Source organism: Nicotiana sylvestris, chromosome 11, assembly GCF_000393655.2.
Source record: "Nicotiana sylvestris chromosome 11, ASM39365v2, whole genome shotgun sequence".
NCBI classification, from domain to species: Eukaryota; Viridiplantae; Streptophyta; class Magnoliopsida; order Solanales; family Solanaceae; genus Nicotiana; species Nicotiana sylvestris.
In genome coordinates this window covers 33068258-33091155 of record NC_091067.1, presented here as the reverse complement: position 1 = coordinate 33091155, position 22898 = coordinate 33068258, and the positions used below count along the sequence as shown (strand labels likewise).

The following is a 22898-nucleotide window of genomic DNA, read 5'->3' as shown; positions in this document are numbered from 1 at the left end:
ATAACCGTGGGACTTTCATGGACTGAAATATAATTATAGAACAAATGTACAACAAATCACATTTATTAAGGATACATTTGAACTTTTTTCTTTTTCAAATGATAAAATCTAAAAAAGATAGAATTCAATCTACATAGAATTAACTTCTTATTAAAATTAATACTATACAAAAACATAGAATAGTTCTTCAAAAGTCAAACTTAAAAAGCCAATAATTTTCATAACCTAATTTTAAAACACAATCAAAACGGCCTCCTATTTTAGTTTGGAGCTTTTCCAACTAAAGATGAAAAAGATAAGGTGGCCAGTAGACCAACACTCGAACATGAATATTTGAGACACAAATTAAATTCCAAATTTCAACAATCTTAGAGATAATATTATTGGTCCCCTAACCTATAATGAAAATTGCTTAAAAATCAAAGACATTCGGAATAATAATGGATGGGATCTAACAAATTTTTTTTTGAGCTTCCTCAAAGCATTATTACTAGTATCCATTCCTTAGCTGCAACCTCCTACACTACTCATATCAACAACCTCATCTGGAGTATGAACTTTAGTGGGGTATTCACAACCTCTTCCTGTTATTAATTGATTGATAAACTATACCCCCAAATAAAAAATTCAATTGGATTTGGGGCACAAAATGTCCAAGGAAAATCCAGTTCTTCCAATGGAAATGCTATCACTCACGTGTCCATACTAGAGAATACCTTGAAAAAATTGGTAGTAACATCGACCCAAACTGCCTGATATGCAAGACCATAAATGAATCCACAATACATATCTTCTGGGAATGCACGGTGGCTCAAACCTTTTGGCAAACCATGGAGGTAGCCATAACCAATCAAATGGATAATGAACACTGGGTAGATTTTTTACATACTAGGAATCCTAAAATAACCAACAAATTCATCACATGGAAGGAAACTTTTCCATTTGTATTATGGGCGATTTGGCGAAACAGAAATGAAAACAACGTGAACAATACTAGCAACCATATCAACACGACCAAAGTTATTAACCAAGCATTGGAATACCACTTGTTAACATCCAAGCCTACTACTAATAATATAAAAGTCAAGCTTAAAACAAAGTGACAGACTCCTCCAAGAAATTGGTATAAGCTCAATTTTGATGGAGCCTTCAACAATAGCTGCTTACATGGAGGTGTCAGTGGAATAATACGCAACAACAAAGGCGAATGGATACTGGGCTACTACGAGAAGCATCCCACAACATCACCTATCCAGGCAGAACTCCAAGCACTACATCATGCACTTCAAATAATCATCAAGGAAAACATATTTCCAGTTGAAGTTGAAACAGATGCCACAGAAGTCATATGCTTCCTTCGTGAGGATTATCCTACTTATAATGATTTAATTCATGAATGCAAATGATTAATGGAGAAGGCAACGCAGCAAGGGGAGATCACAATGAAGCATAGCTTTCGTGAAGGGAACATGGTAGCACACCAGTTCGCAAAAGAAGCTCTAATGGCTCCTAATTATAATAAACGTTGTTATTTTGTCTTACCTCCTATCTTCGCAATGGACGCCTATTGCAAGGATCAGGATGACCATATATATGTTAGAATGTATTCTATGAATGTGTGTAGTAACCTAACGGCACTAGGCAATGGTTGTGCCTTAGAAGACATTTCTCTAGTATGTACAAAAGAAAATGATATGGGTCTCGTACCCTAGCGTGTAACTGTTATTATTACTATTATTAATATAAGTATCCTTTCCCTTCCCAAAAAACTAAAGATGAATAAAAACAAAACCAAAAAGGACTTATAGTAGTGACAGATTCTATTTACACAGAGAGCATCGACTTCTCGAGACGTAGAAACAGATTTTATTTTAGCCGGCGCCTGCAAAAAGGATTTCACAGTAATTGTTCGTGTTCGAGATGGGTGGCGGCGAATCAAATTACGAGATTCATCAAAACGCGTACATCAAGTTAATCCTACATGCCCTTAAGCACAAGACTTCCTCCGTCAACGGTGTTCTTCTCGGCCGGATCTCCGGCAACGACACCGCCGTCGAAATCGTCGAATCCGTTCCGTTATTCCACTCTCAGATTGGCCTCCTTCCTCCGCTCGAAATTTCCCTTATCATGGTAAGTCAGTCCCCCTTTTCTTCTCTCAACTTTGCATCTGGAATTTACAGTCAGTGGATTTGAACTTAGTCTTAATGATTACTTTGTAAATGTCGGTTTGGCTCGCTGATCTTTGTGATGATCAATTTGAACTTAGTATAAATGAATCTAATACGAGTTTAAAGTTCAAAAATTTATATTACACTGTTAACTTAAATCCTAGTATAAATGAATCCAATACGAGTTTAAAGTTTTATTAGCTGACGTTTGAAAAATATTTGCACAACCAGGTAACTAGTAATTACTGGTTAATCATTATGATAAGCATTAATCGATACTCCCTTCGTTTTAATTTATGTTTTTGTGTTTGATTGGACACAGAGTGTAGGGAAAAAATTCTTTTGAATCTTGTCTAAAATATTTATGCGACTATATAAGCATGTCATTAGTGGTACAATGGGAAGCTTAAGGTTACATTGTTTTTAAATATAGAAAGGTGTTGCTCTTTTTGGAACTGACTAACAAGGAGAGAGTGCCACACAAAATTGAACAGAGGAAGTAACCTGCTAAGAAAAAATGGTAACTGGTATCACAATGTAAAAAATCTTACATTGTCAATGTATATAACTTAAATCCAATACTTTTAGATGTGGGTCAGTATCTATTATTTCTGTGCGACAATAGATTTGAGTCGAGTATAAATCAATGCTTTTGGAGAATTTTCAACTAAATATATGTTGTTAGAGTTGAAGGTAGTGGATACACACTGCTTTAAACATGCATATACCATGCCTTCTACTTGTAATTTTAGTTATTTGGAAGTCTCATCTTGTTTGGATGTTTATTTGGATAGATCGAGGAGTACTATGCTGATAAAGGTTTGAGTATTGTGGGTTACTTTCATGCAAATGAAAGATTTGATGATTTCGAGGTTGGGAATGTGGCCAAGAATATTGCAGATCATATCTTCAAATATTTCCCTCAAGCTGCTTTGCTTCTGGTACCTTTTTGCTTTACTCAAGATAGTTCGAATTCAAAAGTTTCAATCTTTGGATTGTAAGTTACAAAAATCCTTAAGCTTAACGTTTCTTGCATTTTCAGTTGGATAACAAGAAGCTTGAAGCTTTACTAAAGAAGGGGAAAGACAGAAGTCCTGTAATGCAGGTATGTACATTTCATTTTAAGGAGCTATTGGCTTTTGAAACTGAAGCTTAACTAAGTGTATTTTCAAATTTTTACCCTTCTGGTTAATTATTGATGTCAAATTTCGTACTCTTTCATGCCATTCAAATTTGAAGTTTTGTGGCATTTAGCTTCAGCAACTACTTGACCAGTTCTCTATCTATTCTTTGTTCTTCCATAAGAAATTCTAGCTGCCTTATGATTTATCTTCTACAACAACTGGGTTCGCAGGGAATCTGTCCCATTTACGCCTCGTGATGAAATTAGTTGGAGTAATGTGGTTGCTTTAGTCTCTTTTGTTTTTATCCAAATGCCGAAGGTTATTACTTCTTTCCTGTGCTAGAACTAAGTTGCTTGGACTCGGGTGCGGGTATGCGATACAGGAACGGATCCGAGTATCGGATTCGGCAAAGTCTAAAATTTAAGATTCGGGGGTGCAGATCCGGATATAGATACGGGTGCGGGATTCGGCTAATAAAAAATAGAACTACAAAAATATTGTAAATTTTGAGAGATATTCTGTGAAAAACTTACATGAATATTGTAGAATTCAATCTTTCATTCTCCAAGATGGACATTATTCTTTCATTGTCCTAAATCTGTTCTATTTTTGATTTTGAGAAATCATAATCTCAATTTTTCTCCCAAATTTGTCGATGGACTCCGATCAAAGTGTCCGAAGTTAGTTGACCGAATCCGGGACATATCCCGTCCCCGTCTTGTATCGGGACGGGGACAACACCAAAATCGAAGAGTCCGCGCAACTTAGTACTAGAGAACTTCATGTCATTGTTTGACGATAGAGAACTTCGCCCTATTGTTTTGATTGCTATGGGAGTCAAGAAATCAAGTTCTCATCTAAGGCTGTTTGTGCACAATAATCTTCATTTTTCTATACTGGGTGAACAAATATAAATCCTCCCTTCATATTCTATCTGCAGTATTTTGATTTTGTCAATTGACACTAAGGAAAAGAAGTTGATAATCCTATTTCGTTGTCTACCTTCGTTATTGTTCGCTTTTTTCTGAAGTTTGATAAAGCTTCATCATTCTTCTTTCTATAATATTTTGGAAAATACCGAGCATTCACATATGGTGCTTCTGCCTAGGGCTGTGCATGGATCGGATCGGATCGAATTTAGCATATTTCGGATTGAAATTTCGGATTTCGGATTCCACAAATTGCAATCCGAATCCGATCCGAATTATATCGGATTGGATCGGATTTTTAAATTTTGGATCGGATTGGTGATCGGATTTTCGGATCGGATTGTATGTATTATTAAGGAGTGTGTATAACTGTATATGGATAATGGATGTTACATAATACAATAGCATTTAAAAGAACAAAAATAGCAAACAAATGACTATAAATTACTTTACCTCAAGATTTTACTTTTGGCTTCATTCCAATTAATAAATATGTTACTAATGTCTAATAGTATAGTATTGTAACTGGTTAAAGCTGACAGTCTCATTGTACTTGCAACCCATAAAGGTACACAATATTGCACAAATTCATTTCCCAGTTGAAGCATAGCAGAAGCATAGCAAAAGCATAACACAAGTCCCTGCAATAACTGTGGTACTTTGCAAAAGCATAGCAAAAGAATTTCAAGTTCTACTGATCATTCTCATTCAATCCAGATTCTTTTACGAACCAAAATGGAAGAAACACAAGAGCAGAATCATAGCTAACAGTTCAAGAGAAGGTAATAATTCAACAGTTCAACATGTCCATAAACAAAACACAATCTTCAGAATAAAACAAAATTAACTAAAATCCCAAATAGCTGTTTAATCACTAATGAACTGAAATCCTCAACCAGAATTCCTTAATGCAGCAGCCTTAAGTTCTGGCACACTGGAACTAAAATCCTCAACCTGGCACACTTTCAAGTTCTGCAATACTACACTTGTCAAAAATGAGAGAATCGGTAAATGTGTATCATGTCAAGTTGGGCAGCCTGTGCATCAGCCTAATACATCAGCTTGACTGCTTGGTGGTAGAACAAAACAATACAATAGAGAAGGCTTAATGCAGCAGCTTGGTTCAATTTATTAGAAGGCTTAAGAAAACTTTTAACATGCCACGAACTCGTATCTTTTATATGTCGACGATGCAAGGCTCTTTTCCGGTATTAATCAAGTCTGTAGAATAAGATAGTAATAGAATAAATTAGTTTAAAAATAATCTAAAGAAACATAACATAAGTATACATTAAACACAAGTAAAGTAATAGAAGAAATAAGATAGTCTTACGCGCTTCAAGTTGTTCAAGATTATCTAAATCTTCTTCAATTTTAACCAGAGTTGTTGATTCATTCCGAAGCCAATCTTGGACGCACACAAGAGCTTGAACCAATCTAGGTGTCAATGAACTCCTAAATGGATCAAGTATGCGTCCACCGGTACTAAAGACTGATTCTGAGGCAACACTAGAAATAGGAATGGCTAGCACATCACGTGCCATATCAGCAAGTGCGGGAAATCTGGGTGAATTCAACTTCCACCACCCCAGAATTTTAAAATTTTCAAAGTCTTCCTCAACATCTTCACCCAAATATTTATCTAACTCTGTTTTAGAATCAATTCCTTCACCCTTCTTATGCTTCTTTAAATCTAACATGAATTTTGAAAGCGATGATGAAGAAGTAGATGAAGTTGGAGAAGATGGACATGAACTAGGGGAAGATGGAGAAGATGGACATGAACCGGAAGATGGAGAATATGGAAATGAACCAGAACCACCATTCTTCTTTGCATACACATTGAACAAAGATTCCATGTATGTCTTCACCTCAATTTGTATTTTCACACCTATTGTTTCTCCAAACATGGCAGCAAGAGCAAACGAAAGAGATTGAAACTTGTGGCGTGGATCGAACACACATGAAATAAAAATCATTTTGTTCATCTTTTGTGGATCCCCCAATACTTATCAAACTTCTCTTTCATATTATTTGCCATTTCTTTCAAGGTAACATCTTCACTTTGCATCAACTCTTTCAAAGAAGAACCAACAACACATATCTCAAGAAAGTGCACATTAGACGTAATATAAAGTGTACCTGATACCTTCAAGGTCAGTTCATAAAATATTTCAAGAAACTTCACAATACGTCTTACACTATCCCAATCAGTACTTAAAAGTGGACCTGCAGGCTGTCCATCCTCACAAATACAGTTAGAAATACATGACATCAAACCATAATCAATATCACAATATTTTGTAAAGGCTTCCTCATAAACTGTAGCAACCTTCAACATCAAATATGTGGAGTTACACCTAGTAGGAACATCCAAGCACAATGATTTTTTAGAAGTTATCCTATCTAGATCACAACATTCTTTAAACTTCTTCCATCTTGCTGGAGATTGTCTAATGTACCTAACAACTTGTCTTATTCGTTCCACAGACACACTCCCTTCTCTCAACCCATCTTGAACAACTAGATTGATGATGTGAGCCATACATCTAACATGAACATGCTTACCTTCCATCAAGTTAGTGTTCCATCTAGTAAATTGTTTGGATAATTCTTTAACCATGACATCGTTAGAACTTGCATTATCAACTGTCACAGTAAATACTTTATCCACCCCCCATTCAAGTAAACACTTAGCAACACCACTAGCTAAATCTTGACCTTTGTGACTAGTAATTGGACAAAAATTTAATATCTTTTTATGCAAATTCCAATTCTTGTCAATGTAATGTGCTGTAACACACATATAGTTAATTCTTTGAATTGATGTCCATGTATCAGTCGTAATACAAATTCTCTGTTTTGATTCTTTAAAAATTGACTTCAAAGCAAGTTTTTCATCATGGTAAATCTCAAAACAATCTCTAGTCATAGTAGTACGAGATGGAATATGAAATAAAGGTTGAAGAGCTCTCACGAAGTCTCTAAATCCATCCTTTTCAACAGAAATGAAGGGTTGTTCATCTATAATTATCATACGAGCTAAAGCCCTCCTACATGCCTCTTGATCAAATTTCCAAGGGATAAGTGAGACATCACCTGTTTGACCTTTCGGTTGAAAAGCTAATTTTGTCTGGCTTGTCTCCGGCTTGTGGGGATTGTTCGGACACTTGAGAAGATGTGATAGCAAATTGCTTGTACCACTGTTTTTGGTGTTAGCTACATATTCTTCTGGACAGTACTTGCATTTCGCTTTTTTAACACCCGCGTCATCAGTGAACTTACTGAAGTGTCGCCAAGCCACTGATCTTTCTTTCATGATTTTTCTTTTCTTCGAACCAGAATCAGATTCGACGTTGCTTGTGGAATCATTTGAAGCACCACTTTCACCACATTTTACAAGGGCTTGAACTTTATTCACCATCTCTACCTCATCTTCCATCTACGAAACAAAACAAAAAATTAAAATTAAAATCGGATTCAAAATAGTAGTATAGTATGGTCTATTTCTGTTTAAGAAAATCAAGAGTGAAACCCCCAATTTATTTCATCAATTTTATCCAAGAAATAAAAGAGAACAAAAAGACCTAACCCTAGTGTCTTTCTTAAGAATTTCATCAATTCTTAGTGTCTTACCAGTTACCAGTGCGGTCGCCGGAGCACAGAGAAGAGATAGAGGAAGCAACGAGCAGGAGGGAGCAGCTTGAGGCGTCGCGTGAAGACTGAAGTGAGCAGCACCAGCACAGCAGTCTCTGGGTGTGACTTGTGAGGCGTGATGAGTGAAGACTGAAGCCGGGAAGTGAGCAGTGAGGACTGAGTCTGAGGCGTGAGAACTGAGATAAGGCAGCAACATCAAAAAGTTGCTTCTGAGAATTAGACGGAGGCAGAATGAAATAAGACCTAATGCACCTAACCCTAAAAATAAAATTAGTATTTATTTTTCCCTTAATAAATTCGGATTTCGGATCGGATCGGGTTCAAACTATACAAATCCGAATCCAATCCGAAAATCCGAAATTTTAATAAATCAAATCCGAATCCGATCCAAATATCCGAAATCCGAAATCCGAAATCCGAATTTGAGCGGATCGGATCGGATTTCGGATATCCGATCCAAATGCACAGCCCTACTTCTGCCACTAGCACATGCATAATGTCTCCACTGTTTCTATTTGTCCTTCACTCTAACTCCTATAAAAATCTTTCGGTCGGTCTTTAACTCCAGTAAACTTGTTTTGGCACCAAAGGAAAAATCAGCTCCAAACAGACCATAACAAGGTGCTCTATACTAATTGATGGCTCCTGCTACCATTTTTAACTTCATTTCCTGTCTCTCTCAGTGTGCAAGTGGTACAACAACAACAACATTTTTTGAGATCTGTTTGAGAGCTTTCTATGTCGAGAAGTCCTATTAGAGCAGCTCATTGCCTGCAGTACTTAACAAAAATATTGTATGTCTGGTGGAAATGTTTACTCACTAAGGAGATTATTTTAAGCTTGACATGTTAAAGTATCCGAAAGTTAGAAGAAGATTTTTTAGCTTTAGTAGTTTTTTCAAGATCCTGAGGTAGACATGATCTTTTACTGTGCATCCCTCTTTCCATCAGATGCAAAATTAAGCTGGAGGTTAGCCCAATTCAAGCTCTCGAATGTTCTATGATTTGGATATTGATGCAAAAAATATGTTAAGAAAAAGCTAAATCTTACAAAATAGGAAATCATCCATACTTTTGCGCACTTGAGTCGTATGCGGGGGAACTCGCACGTGTGATTTTTTGGGGTGAGGTTTTTTGGGGGTTGTGGGGGGGGGGGAGGGAGCAGAGGCGGATCCAGGATTTCATGATTGCGGGTGCCGTTCAGTCAAGGATATTGGAAAAGAGTGATGTTTGGTCGATTCTCTATATTTTGAATTATCTTGAATTAATCCGATACGGCTTACAAAATTTTGGCACATAAATAAATACGCAACCACCAAACAAAAAATATTTGGTCCAATTTGAAATCAAGAAAAAAATAACACTAGATGAATAAAAAAGGAAAATAATTAAAATTATATTCAAATAAAACTTTGAAGATCTAGAAAATGAAAAAGGAAGCAAATACATAATCTAAATAAATAATAAACTGGCGTTGTAACAAAGAGAGAAAATACAACGATGAAGAAAATAAAAATTAAGAAAAGAAGAAATAAGAGAAAAGGACAAAAAGTACAAAAAAGAGACACTACATACAAAATGAGTTTCGATCCCAGGCCAAAGGCCTGAAAAGCTGGAGCTTGGACCATTAGCACCTACCGTCACTTTGTTACTATGGGTGGCACCCTTTACTTATATCCATTTTATTGTGTGAAATACCAGTATATACATTAGATTTTACCCGAGCGTCTGGTGGCGTGGCACCCCCTCTTCTGTACATAGATCCGCCCTTGGGAGGGAACTAGTAGGAGCCATTCCATCCCAATTTGTATATGTGGAGCTCAGTATAAAATCCTATTTTCTTGCAAGACTCGAATAGGTGAAAACCATCTGCTTTATATCTTCAATTCAATCAACTCTGTTTTGTCTTCTCCAGTCCAAGACATTGGCTCAGGACGGATTGTGAGGAGGAAAATGAAATATTTTATATAGGTGGAACATGGAGAGTTTGGATAGGTTAGATCTTCACATGATATCTCTTGTTGGATTGGGCTTCCTTTAAAATACAAATATCTTGAATGTAAAAAGGAATAGAACCCCCACTCTGACAACTTCAGCAGAAAAAATAATATCAGAACCCAAATTCGTATTTGAAATGGACCCTATATGTTCTGTTATATTCTGGATGAAGATGAATCACCATGCTTAGCTTGCGTCAGAGGAGAAAGTTGCTTTAATTCATTCAGATGAAATAAAGTCTTCAGTTGGTTTCATCTGCATGTGAAAAACAGAGAATTGTCCGGAATGAGTAGCTTCTGGCTTCGGATGAAAGATTTTCAATGGGTTTTAAGACCGCTGGCCTGAAAATCTTGACTGCCGAGTCTTTTTGCTGTTGTTTTGGAATTCGTGATAAAATAAGTAAAGCGTTGCTGGAAAATTGAATCGTTTGCCATAGGCGAAGTTAGATCCTCTCTGTGTCGTAGTTACCAATGTATCCAGGGTTCTAGATGTGATTATTTGTAAATCGGTTAGATAACAATTGTGTAGAGATACTTTATAGAGTGAATATCACTATGCTCTGTATTAATCTGTTTCTCCCTACATTTATAATTGTGTTACGTATCGCAATGCAAGCTAATTCAGAGTTCTAACTTCTGGTTTACTTTAAAGCTCGTTCTCTGCACTTGTTTGTGTCTTTGTCATTACTAGTCTTGCTTGTATAAGACTATGATTCTTATAGTTTTGTACTTAAACAAGTTATCCATATCTTCGTAGTAGTTTCCTTTACTGTAAGTCATTTACTTTTTATTCAGCTTTACACTAAGGAAGTATCTAGGAGCTGGAAACTAGTGGGAACGGATGCAAGCGGCCCTCTGAAAATCAAGGAGCCATCTGCAAATATTATCCTTTTAGATTATATCTCGTCAGGAAAATGGAAGGATATCGTAGATTTCGATGACCACCTGGATGACATTAGCAAGTAAGAACTACATACTGTTATCTGCTTGAACGCTGCTAATATCCACATTGATCTCTATAAGTTCCTCATGTTTTCTGCTTCTGCTATTCCATTTTGTTAGGGACTGGCTGAATCCAGAGCTCTTCAAGTGAAGATTCTGTGAAGCACGGAAACTATCGTGTGGTTACCATGTGATATTCGGTATTTATCCCTCCAGTGTAGTTGCTGAGTTTCTGATGAAAAGAATCTAATGGCTCTGATTTTGCAGATTGGTAGTGACTTTGGAGTATTATAGAAGATAGCATCATATCCTCGCAAAAGTACGCATTTCTAATAGGTCAAACATAATTCTTGAGCAAGACAACTTGATTTTGTATTGAATGGAACCCGAATAGTTTATTTGGAACCTTAAATCTTTAACTTGCCTGTGTCATGGGTGTTTGTTTCTAGTTATTTGATGACATGTTCTCGTATTCCATAAAAGACACTTCATCTAAGAGCAATCTGGCATTAAATTATGCATATAGGTCATCGACTCATTATCAATTAGCAACGTACAAGAGAAATGCAGATTTGTCGGAAGCCTTCTTGGCAAAGCTCCTAACCTCAGTTGTAGCAAGTGTTCAAATATTACATTTTATGATATGATTTTCTTTTAAAAAGAAAACTGTTTTAGTTACAAAAACACATTCATCTGTCATCAGCGCACCTCTAATGAAAAATGGCTGTTGCACTAATACATCAGAAGATATATATGTTCCATATATTCTTCAATGCCCTAAAGCCAACTATATATGGAATCTATTTTCAGAAACCACTATGTTTTAGTGGTTATTAGCTAGTTGTAGCTACCATTTACTATATTACTTTCTATAGCTATGTTTTCAAATATTTTATAGTGTATTCGATGTATTTAAGCTACTGTATTCATGAATATAGTAGCATTTCTAGGCGTGAAACAGAGAATTACAGCTAGACAGATTTTTGTATTCGACTGTATTTATGGCGTGAAACATGGGATTACAGTTGGACAGATTGTTGTATTCTACTGTATTCGACTGTATTTACGGCGTGAAACATGGGATTATACTGTTTTTAAACGGAAAGCGAATCAATTAACATAATAGACTCCCAATATAACTCAACAAACTCAATTATAACACACAAATTTTGTACTTCCAGTTATAAAAAAGATTCTCAACCGAAAAACACTCCAAAAACATAGCAATCTTTAGAGAAATTATATAATACATCTGAATACATAAATTATATTAATTAAAAAAAAATATATGAATACATTCATGAAATATAGCGAGACAGTGAATACAATGAAATACATAGAATACAACGGGATACATTGAAATACAATGAAAAAACTGACAATGAATACAATGAAAATACATAAAATACAGCGAAATACATTGAAATACAATGAAAAAAAAAGACAATGAATACAATGAAATACATCGATATACATTGAAATATATTAACTGAAGTATTTCTTCTGCGAATCTGTATCCGAAGTATATCGATCAATTGGATCGCGAACCTTCCAACTACATCGATGAACGCCACGGTGAACCAGTACCCTGGCACTGTACTAAGTAGTGCAATCAAGGTTTGTGCTCTTGCAATCTTGTAAACTTCTTGAACGACATTCATGGTTTTGGCTGCTGGTATCCATCCAATTGCGCTGAACACATCTTTCTGGCTATAGAAAGCAATGTCCAACAAGAACCATGTGGAAGTTGTGCCGAATAGGTGCAGCCCATGGTGACGGACGAATTCCCAAGAAAATATACCAAATTTATTGGTTTCGTCCCTAGACATTTGTTCGATATTTGCATCCTCAGGATCAATGTCAACTTGTAGTACCCATGAGATCTGATTTGTTAAAATAAGAGAAAATTTTATGGAGAAAAACTGGAGTTAGAGAGAGAGGGTGGAGAAAAATTTGAAAGAGAGAGAGAAAAATAATACAAAGCGTATTTTATGGTTTAAAGGTAGGAGGTGACCATAAATAGATATTTGACTATAAAAATCAAAAGATAGCTATGAAATATGATTTTTTAAAAGGGTATTTATTTAAAATAAATAAGGTATCAACCTTTGCTATACAACGTAAGAATTCCTTTCTTTTAAAAATTAAAAATTGGACCATTTCTCGATTTGTCCGTGTTACCCTTCCGCAATGGGCATGCTAATTTTTTCTGTATTGCTCCATCTTTATCGGATGTCCGGAAGGGACTATCTATATATGGAATTATTTAAGCATCCCCACACCCCAGTGCAACTTGCATGACTGGCTCAAATACTGGTTCAAAACACCAGTACTATTACTGTTGCTAAACTTTTACCTGTTTCCATCCTAATGCCTATTTTAATTACTTTGGAACATCTGGACCAATAGAAACTGCAATTCTTTTGACAATAAAAACGAACCGGTTTCTCTTATGGGATAATTTCACATAAATACAACTCACACACCCGACTTGTAATATAATAGCCTAGATACCACTTTGCAAATCTATAGTCCAAAAAAATAGGCTAATTCCCGAAAGACAGCTTATTTCACACAATCAACTACGGTTATTGCTCATTCTTTATACAACCAGTTGTTTTCATACACTATTATGTGTAATTGCTGAAGCAATCCAACAAGATAAAAGAAAAATAAAAACTTGGTAAATGAATTGTAGAATCCCTCCAACGCGTACAAATCTTTTTTATACAACACATACACGAAAAAGAAGAAGAGAAGGAAGTGTCAAACTTTCGTAGAGACCTCTTGTCATACCTCCTTTTTGCGCGCCCGACCCGAAGGGCAAATGCGTGAGGGAGTTTTTCCAATTTAAGTGACAAGATTCGAAATGAGATTATTTATTTAATTCAGAGTTGCCACTTGGGAAATTTTTGGCTTTTGGTGTCCCAAGTCACCGGTTTATCTTGAATCCCAAATCGAGGAAAATATTCGACTTTCCAAATGAAGTCTGCGAACCAGAAATTCTAAGTAAGGAAATCTGTTGACCCGAGGGAAGGTGTTAGGCACCCCCGAATCCCGTGGTTCTAGCACGGTCGCTTAAATTGTTGTAGTGGCTAAATATCTGATTTTAATACATATTATAATTTATGTGCTTTTATCAACTTTAAACCGCTTTTATTATTATTATTTTTTTAATAGAATTGCAACGTCGTGAAAATGCATCTCGAACCACGTCGCAATCAATGCACCCGTGGTTGTTAATACATTCCGACTCCGTTGAGATTTGGATTTGAGTCACATAAATGCACACCCAAATTTAGGAGATTTGGTATCGCAACTATGCCACGAGAACCGTTCCCATAGCCACGATAATTTATTAATCGCGCCTAAAGCAAACTACGAATATACAATTATTTTTTCTAAACTACTTTGAGATTATTACAAAGCCGAGAGTTATGAATTATTGTGGTAAAAGTGATATAGTGTAGATTTTTATTCTTTACCCAGTTTGTATTTGAGCCCGGATCATAATCCTTGCTATGACTTATTAAATCTAAAAGCCCAAAATCTCATTTATCTCACTTTAAATTTAAAAGATCCAATTGCTCTAATATACCATAGTTTCTTTAGCGTAAGGCTCCATTTTTTAGTTTTTATTAGATAACTATAATAATTTTGAACTTAAAGCCATATATTGTTTCATGAAACAAGAAATTAAAATAATTGAACACTAGAAACATAACATCAACTAAGGAATAAAATGCTAACATAAAAATTGTTTTTTTTTTAAAAAAAAGAACTTCCTTTAAAATAATGACTTATTTACGTTCAAGTCTAACATGGATTTCTCAAATCATATTAATCTAACAACATAGGTGAGAAGCTAATTATTTAGTGACTTGAGAAACTAATTCTAATCAAACACACATAAATCAAAACAGAAACAAAAGAAATAATAATGAAACATTTAAACAGATCTAAATCAAAACTGAAACATTCATCTAATGCAAACAAGAATTTAGAGGAAATGAACCTTTGATATGAATATTCTATCAATAGACTGAGAAGACAACCTTCTTCATGAAATGGATACAGCTCAACAATCGTTACTCCAAAACGAAATAAAGCCAAGCAAAACCATACGGACTAGAAGGAGACTCAAACGGAAACCCGGACTAGCGACTTCGACCGGCGACGAAAATCCAAACGCATCTGTTCCGATTTCTTTTAGCCGATTTCAGCAGATCTTTTGGCTCATTTTGGGTGGTGTTAGGGGTGAATTTTATGGCTGTTTGCAACAGGTTTTTGCTGCTATTTTAGAGGTCGTTTTGACTAAGAAAACGGAGCTATTTTCAAGCTTATTTTGATGTGTTTTGAACAGATTTTTGATGGCTGAATTACTGGAGCTTCAAGGCTGATCTTGATGGTGAAAAGGTCATTGTTTTCTGGTTTGAGAAGAAAGAAAGAAGGAGATCCGTTGGGGAGGGGGTGTTCTGCGCATGTATACCCACGATATATTGAGTGTATATCGAAGGTATACTCTATTCGCGTTTTTGGGAGGGTGAGTGTATTTGGAGAAAAAATGGGTAGAGGAGAGAGTTGGGGAGCTCCCCTTGCTGCCTCTGACCGTGTGTGTGTGTTGAAGAAGCTTAAGAAATGAGGAAAAGAGGGAGAGGTAAAAATTGTCTTGTTGTTGGAGTGTAACATGGGTGAGTTGGAAATGGATAAAGTGAGAGGGGACAAGGAAAAATGGGGGACAAAAGAAGGTGGGATGGGAATATGGGAATAGTGGGATGAGGGACCGGTATGGGGGCGAGGGAAAGTGAAAGTGAGGTATTGACGAGATAAGTGGGAAAAGTGGGAATAAATTCAAATAGGGTCAAAAATTAGGTGTCAACACCTCTTACACACTAACAATGTATATACATCCTTATAAACTGAAAAGATATATAATTATACAACATTATACACATTTATACACAATTATACAATACTGTATAACTTGTATAAACATGTATAATAGTGTATAAGATGTGTTTGTATATTCATATACACAATTATACACTATTATATAGTATTTATACAAACTGCTATATCGTTATGATTTTTATCCAAGCCTCGAGTTGTAGTAGAAGGTATTAGATGATTCAACTCGTCTATAGGTTAGCAATTTTGCGCCAATGATTCGGAATTCAACGCACAGATACGATACACCCAATTTCAGATTCGAGATTTCAAGGAGGACAACACACATATGATGAGCCAAGAAGGTCAACAAGCTTAAGAACAAGCAAGTCTGGAGCTTTCTGCTTCATCGTGGATTCCGATCTTTTCTTGTCGGAGCTCGACCAGACATTGGAAATTAAGGTTTCAAACTGCAAAGAGTCAGACCCAATTTCAAAAAATCTTCAATATTCTTCTGCTTGCCACCATGGACGACGGAGTAGGAGCCCGAGCCTTCTTCGAGCCATTGATGGCAGAACTGCGTAGGGGGTAGGGGAGGGGGAATAACGAAAGCTAGGTTAAGAGAGGATGAGGGATCTATGTGGGTTGAAAAGAAAGAAGCGAGAGGCAGTGAGAGAGAATTTGGTGTGCTGGGAATGAAGAAAGAAGAAAGAAGAAAATAATAAAAACCCTAAAAGTGTGTCTTTAATAATGGGCTAAAGACTAAAAAGTTTCTTTCAAGTTATGTACAACATGGACTAAATAGGGTAAGAGCTTCAAATCTGGGCCATTTTCGGTTGGGCTGTTAGGCCAAGTGACAAGGGTCGTAATTCTTTCAACTGTATATCATCTCTTGGCACTAGAACACACCTACCTCAACTCAAAAGTAATTCTCTCAAAATCCCACCAGGAATTGCCCATACCCAATTACAATTACTATAAACTGAATATTGATGGAGCATTTGTTGCTGTTATGGGAAAAGGAGGAGCTGGCTTGAAATAGCTTTGGCACATGGAAGGCTGGATTCTCAAAACCATTACATTATATTAATGCTTTGCAAGCTGATCTTATGGCATTATTACATGGACTGCAACTAGCTAATAAAGCCTACAATTTCATTACATTAATTTAGGAGACTGATTCAAAGGTATTAGTCAATTTACTCCGACATGCAAACATAAAATAATCATATCTTTTTTGATCGCAGGCGAATCTAGGATTTTGATCCTATGGGTTCATGATTCGAGTTCTAGCAGCTGAACCATCAATTTGTTTAAGTTATGAATTCATAGATCAATATTTTTAACAATTTTAGTAGGTTTTATACAGATAAATTCAAAACTAGACTAAAAGTTATGAGTTCAACTGAGCCCAATAATTTCGACACGGAGCATAAATTTATGAGTAAAGATTACTAAAATTGCAATAAATAATAGATATGAATCCATAACTTTAAAAATATAATAGGTCTAATGCTAAATATCTTGAAGGTTGAACCCATAAAGTTTAAATCTTGGATTCATCTCTGATTGACACGACATGGAAATCCCATGACTTATGCAAAATACAAGAACCTCCTAACTTTGCTTTCCTTTCGCTTTATCGACAGTAATGGGACTGTAATTATACATAGTCTCAATTCAATAAATCGCCTTCTATTAACCAAGAAAAGGCTCGCCTTTGACCCGCTAGAACACAAGGTCAAATCAAGCCCTTACCCCCATAGGTAAGAATTTATATCCCTTTCATCTGGTGGAGAAGGAACGAGATCTTGACTCTACCTCTTTTATTATATTTACATTAATTACATTACAAAAATTTAAGTCCATTCGTCATGATCGATCCACGTCTTAGGTGTGAGTCACCTGAACTACGAATTTTTCCTTTGATTAAGTCTTGGAATCACCTCTTGAAAAAGCCATCGGGTTCAGACTCACAAATGAACAGAAAGCAAGGCAAGGTTCCTTCACTCAGGAGGGAAAAGAGGAGGTGTGATGTTGCAGTTGCCTAAAAAATTGCAATGTTGTTGCAACCAATAAAATCAGGAGCTTAGTTAGGCTGCAGAAGTTGAGGAATACACACCAGATTGTGTTGACTTTGCAGATATTTAGGATTCTATTTTTTTATTTGAAAGTTTGTTAGCTATCTTCAAGTTCTGTTCCTCCTTCTTAGTTGGTAGTAGAGTTGTTTAGCATATTTTAGCAGTATTTATTAATAGTCAGTTACCGACTTTATGTATTTAAGCAAGCTTTCATGATCAATAAAAATACAGATTTTTCAAGTCACTTTACTGCTCTTTGCTGTCAATAGCTTTAACAGTGGTATCAGAGTTTTTTTTGTTCTTAAAGGACTTGTGAGAGTGTGAGTTATCAACTGAGTGAAAACTCAAACACTTAATCAGACCATCCATAAAATCGCCTTAAAGAATTATGGAAGGTGAGAGTGTTTTTTCATCAATTGTTCCACCAATTTTTGATGGAGAAAACTATCAGGTTTGGGCAGTCAGGATGAAAGCCTACATGGATGCATGTGATCTTTGGGAGGCAGTAGAAGAGGATTATGAAGTTCCTCCTTTATAGGCAATCCTACCATGACTCAGATCAAAAATGACAAAGAGAAGAAGATCAGGAAGTCGAAGGCGAAGGCGTGTCTCTATGCTGCAGTATCTCGTACTATTTTTTCCAGAATCATGACTCTTAGTTCGGCTAAGGCAATCTGGGATTTTCTAAAAAAAAGAATATTATGGAGATGAAAGAATTCGAGGCATGAAGGTCTTAAACTTGGTGAGGAAAATTGAAATACAAAAAATGAAGGAATCTAAAACTATTAAGGAGTAATCAGATAGGCTTATCAATCTGGCAAATAAGGTAAAGTTATTTGGTGTCGAACTTTCTGACAAAAGAATTGTGCAGAAATTTCTTGTTACTTTACCTGAGAAGTTTGAAGTAATAATTGCTTCACTGGAAAATACAAAAGATCTATCAAACATTAGTTTGGCGGAACTTTTAAACCCTTTACAAGCACAAGAAAAAAAAAGATTGATGAGGAACGAGGGAGCTGTTGAAGGAGCTTTGCAAGCAAGGTAACTATTCAACCCTGGCAGCAAAGGCAAGAAGCAGAAAGGCAAGAAGAGCTATTCTACATCAACAGAAGCTGCTGCAACTAATCATAGCAACAACAACAAAGGTGAAAAATATCCACCTTGCCAGCATTGCGGGAAGAGAAACCATCCACACTTCAAATGTTGGAGAAAACCTGATATGAGATGCAAAAAGTGTCATAAACTTGGGCATTCTGAGATTATTTGCAAAGAGAAAAGACCACAACAATCAAATGAAGCACAAATTGCAGAACAACAAGAAGAAGAGCAATTGTTTGTGGCGACATGTTTTGCAAGCAAAAGTTCAAGTGAAAGTTGGTTAATTGACAATGGTTGTACAAATCATATGACTCATGATGAGGAAATTTCGAAGTGTTAGACAAATTTGTAACCTCTAAAGTCAAAATTGGTAATGGTGATTATCTTCCTGCCAAAGGAAAAGGCACAATAGCTATTGAAAGTTACTCAGGTACAAAGTTAATTACGGATGTGCTCTTTGTTATTGAAATTGATCAACATTTGTTGAGCGTAGGGCAATTTTTGGAGAATGGTTTCAAGCTTATTTTTGAGGACAGGATGTGTGTGATCTTTGATCCAAAGGGTCAAGAAGTCTGTCGAGTTAAAATAAGAGGAAGAAGTTTTTCCTTTGATCCAATGGAGGAAACATTGGCTGCCTATCCAAACCATGTGATAACTGCAGATGTATGGCACAAGAGATTCGGGCATTTCCATCAGAGGGCACTCTTTTACATGTCGAAAAAACATATGGTTCAAGGAGTACCACTTATGGAGGAGGAACTCTCAAGCTGTAGCACATGTCAATTGGGAAAGCAAAGCAGGATGCCTTTTCCCGAGGCAACCTGGAAAGCATCAGTAAAACTTCAATTAGTCCATACCAATTTGTGTGGGACCACATAAGACTGCTTCTCTCAAAGGAAGTAAATATTTCATAGCATTCATTGATGATATGACAAAAATGTGTTTAATTTATTTTCTCAGGTTCAAATCTGAAGTACCTGAAGTGTTCTGGAAATTCAAAACTTTGGTAGAAAATCAAAGTGGTTGCAGGATACAAATGCTGAGATCAGATAATAGTACTGAGTACACATCAGATCAATTTGAAAAGTTCTGTGAAAATGCAGGAATTGAGCATCAACTCACTGCCCCATATACTCTGCAACAGAATGAGGTTAGTGAAAGGAAGAATATGACGATAATGGAGATGTCGGGGTGCTTGTTACATGAGAAGGGACTACCAAAGAATTTATGGGCAAAAGCAGCTAACACTACTATTTTTTTGTTGAACAGGTTGCCTACAAAAGAAGTGGAGGGAAAGACACCTTTTGAGGCATGGCATGGGTACAAACCTTCCTTAAAAAACTTAAAGATCTTCGGTTGTTTGTGTTTCTCTTATATTCCACAGGTTAAGAGAGATAAGTTAGACAAAAAAGCTTAACCTGGAGTGTTTATTGGTTATAGCACGGTCTCTAAAGCTTACAAAATTTTGCAGCCTAATACAGGAAAAATTATGATAAGCAGAGATGTATTTTTTATGGAGAATGAGCAATGGGACTGGGAAGAAGGTAAGCAGAAGTAGATTACAAACAATCTACCCGATTCTGATGAAAGCATTGATCATCAACCTGTAAGAGGGATGACGTTGCTCTCTGACATATACCAGAGATGTAATGTGGCTATTTTAGAGCTGTCTGGATTCGAGAAAGCCATTTCATATCCTAAGTGGCAATATGCAATACATGAGAAGCTTGTAATGATTGAGAAAAACGAGACCTGACATCTTGTGGAAAAGCCTCAAGATAGGAAGATCATTGATGTGAAGTGGGTTTACCACACCAAATTAAATATTGATGGTTCTGTTAACAAGCTCAAGGCTAGACTTTGTTTTGAAAGGTTACTCACAGATTTTTGGAGTTGATTATTCGGAAATATTTTCTCCAGTTGCTAGACTTGATACTATAAGATTATTACTAGCTATTGCTGCTCAAAAAAGTTGGAGAATCTTTCAGTTAGATGTCAAGTCAGCTTTTTTAAATGGTTTTCTGCAGGAGCAGATTTATGTGGAGCAGCCTTAAGGTTTTTCTGTAAGGGTACATGAAGATAAAGTTTATCTATTGAAGAAAGCCCTTTATGGTTTAAAACAAGCTCCAAGGGCTTGGTACAATCGAATTGATGAGCATTTGCAAGGCTTAGGTTTTAAGAAAAGCCTAAGTGAACAAACTCTCTTTATTAGAAAAAGAGATTCTGATACTGTGATTATATTACTTTATGTTGATGATCTTTTTGAAATAGGCAACAACCTTGAAATGATCGAGGACTTCAAGGCAGATATGAAGAAAGTATTCGAAATAACAGACTTGGGAGAAATGTCTTACTTTCTTGGAATGCAAATTCATCAAACTCAAAATGAAGTGTTCATTTGCCAAAATAAGTATGCAAGAGAGATTATGAAGAAGTTCAAAATGGAATATTTCAAGCCTACGAACACTCCAATAAATCAGAAAGAGAAGCTGGTCAAGGATGATGGTAGTAACAAGGTTGACAAGGCTAGTTACAGAAGTATGATTGGATGTCTTATGTACCTCACTGCTACTAGACATGATATTCTTCAGGCAGTAAGTGTATTGTCCATATTTCTAAATTATGCGAGTGAAACGTACATGAAATCTGCCAAAAGAGTGATAAGGTACGTCAAGGGAACTTTGGACTATGGTGTTAAGTTCTCTAAGTGTTACACTTTCAAGTTGCAAGGTTATTCTGATAGTGATTAGGCAGGTTCAGTTGATGATATGAAAAACACTTCAGGTTATTGTTTTAGCCATGGTTCAGGATGTTTTTCATGGTGCTCAAAGAAAAAGGAAATCGTAGTACAGTCAACTGCAGAAGCTGAATTCATTGCTGCAACTGCAGCAGTTAATCAAGCTCTTTGGCTAAGGAAAATCCTATTAGATCTTGATCTGGAGCAACAAGCAAGCACAGAAGTGTTTGTGAATAATCAGGCAGCCATAGCAATTTCTCATAATCCAGTTTTTCATGGTAAAACCAAGCATTTTAATATCAAATTGTCCTTTCTTATGGAAGTGCAAGAAGGAGGAGAGGTGAAATTGGTGTATTGCTGTAGGTCAGAAGATCAAATTGCTGATCTGTTTACAAAGCCATTTCATGTTAATAGATTTGAGTTTCTTAGAAGCAAACTTGGAGTCTGCAATTCTTGAGGCAAGAGGAGTGTTGCATTTGCCTGAAAAATTGCAATGTTGTTGCAGTCAATAAAATCAGAAGTTTAGTTAGGCTGCAGAAGTTGAGGAATACACACCAGATTGTGTTGATTTTGCAGATATTTAGGATTCTGTTTTTCTTTTTGAAAGTTTGTTAGCTATTTTCAAGTTCTGTTCCTCCTTTTTAGTTAGCAGTAGAGTTGTTTAGCATATTTTTAGCAGTATTTATTAATAGTCAGTTGCCGACTTTATGTATTTAAGCAAGCTTTCATGATCAATAAAAATACAAGTTTTTGAAGTCACTTTACTGCTCTTTGCTGTCAATAGCTTTAACATGTGAGAATGAATTCCCACCATTTCTTTCGTCCCTCATAATTAAGTAATAATAACCGTTGAAAAGTTTCTTCTATCTCAACAGGTTCCATTATGATGAGAAATGGATCACTTCAACCAATACTTTATTTACAAGTGGGCCAAATATTATCCCTTTGACTCTACACTTGGTCCAAATTTGGACCATATACGGAGCTTCTATTATTAGTGCAATACAAGAGGCATGGGCATATTTCCACTTTCGGCAAAGTCATGTTTATTTTGGGACATATACGAATATATGCTGTCCCATCCCTTCATTCCAATTCTATAAATATTCACACAATCTTGCCCATTGAGACATTCCAAGAGCTACATATGCATGAAACCAGTGATCATACGACATAATTTCTCCTATTCTACTTGTGGAGATTTGCTCATAATTTGTCTAGAGAGTCCTTGCATGAAGAGGTAGGGAGTAGATTGCAGCCAAGGATGACTTGCCGAGAT

At 36.1% G+C, this 22898-nt stretch overlaps 1 protein-coding gene, 1 long non-coding RNA gene and 1 other non-coding gene across 3 annotated transcripts; 2 read left to right on the top strand and 1 right to left on the bottom strand.

Moving 5' to 3' along the window:
- The first annotated feature begins 1620 nt into the window (after positions 1-1620).
- LOC104221067 (ER membrane protein complex subunit 8/9 homolog) lies at positions 1621-11235 on the top strand. Its single transcript, XM_009772047.2, has 6 exons — positions 1621-2130; positions 2963-3109; positions 3211-3273; positions 10670-10836; positions 10937-11016; positions 11084-11235. The coding sequence occupies exons 1-5, from the start codon at positions 1921-1923 to the stop codon at positions 10965-10967; spliced, it is 618 nt and encodes a 205-aa protein (XP_009770349.1). The 5' UTR covers positions 1621-1920; the 3' UTR covers positions 10968-11016; positions 11084-11235.
- Positions 11236-12961: 1726 nt separating this feature from the next.
- Positions 12962-13063, bottom strand: LOC138882402 (U6 spliceosomal RNA). Its single transcript, XR_011404009.1, has one exon. It is a non-coding gene; the product is annotated as a U6 spliceosomal RNA (small nuclear RNA).
- Positions 13064-17350: 4287 nt separating this feature from the next.
- On the top strand, positions 17351-22378 carry LOC138882378 (uncharacterized). Its single transcript, XR_011403969.1, has 2 exons — positions 17351-20032; positions 20152-22378. It is a non-coding gene; the product is annotated as an uncharacterized lncRNA (long non-coding RNA).
- The last annotated feature ends 520 nt before the right edge of the window (positions 22379-22898 follow it).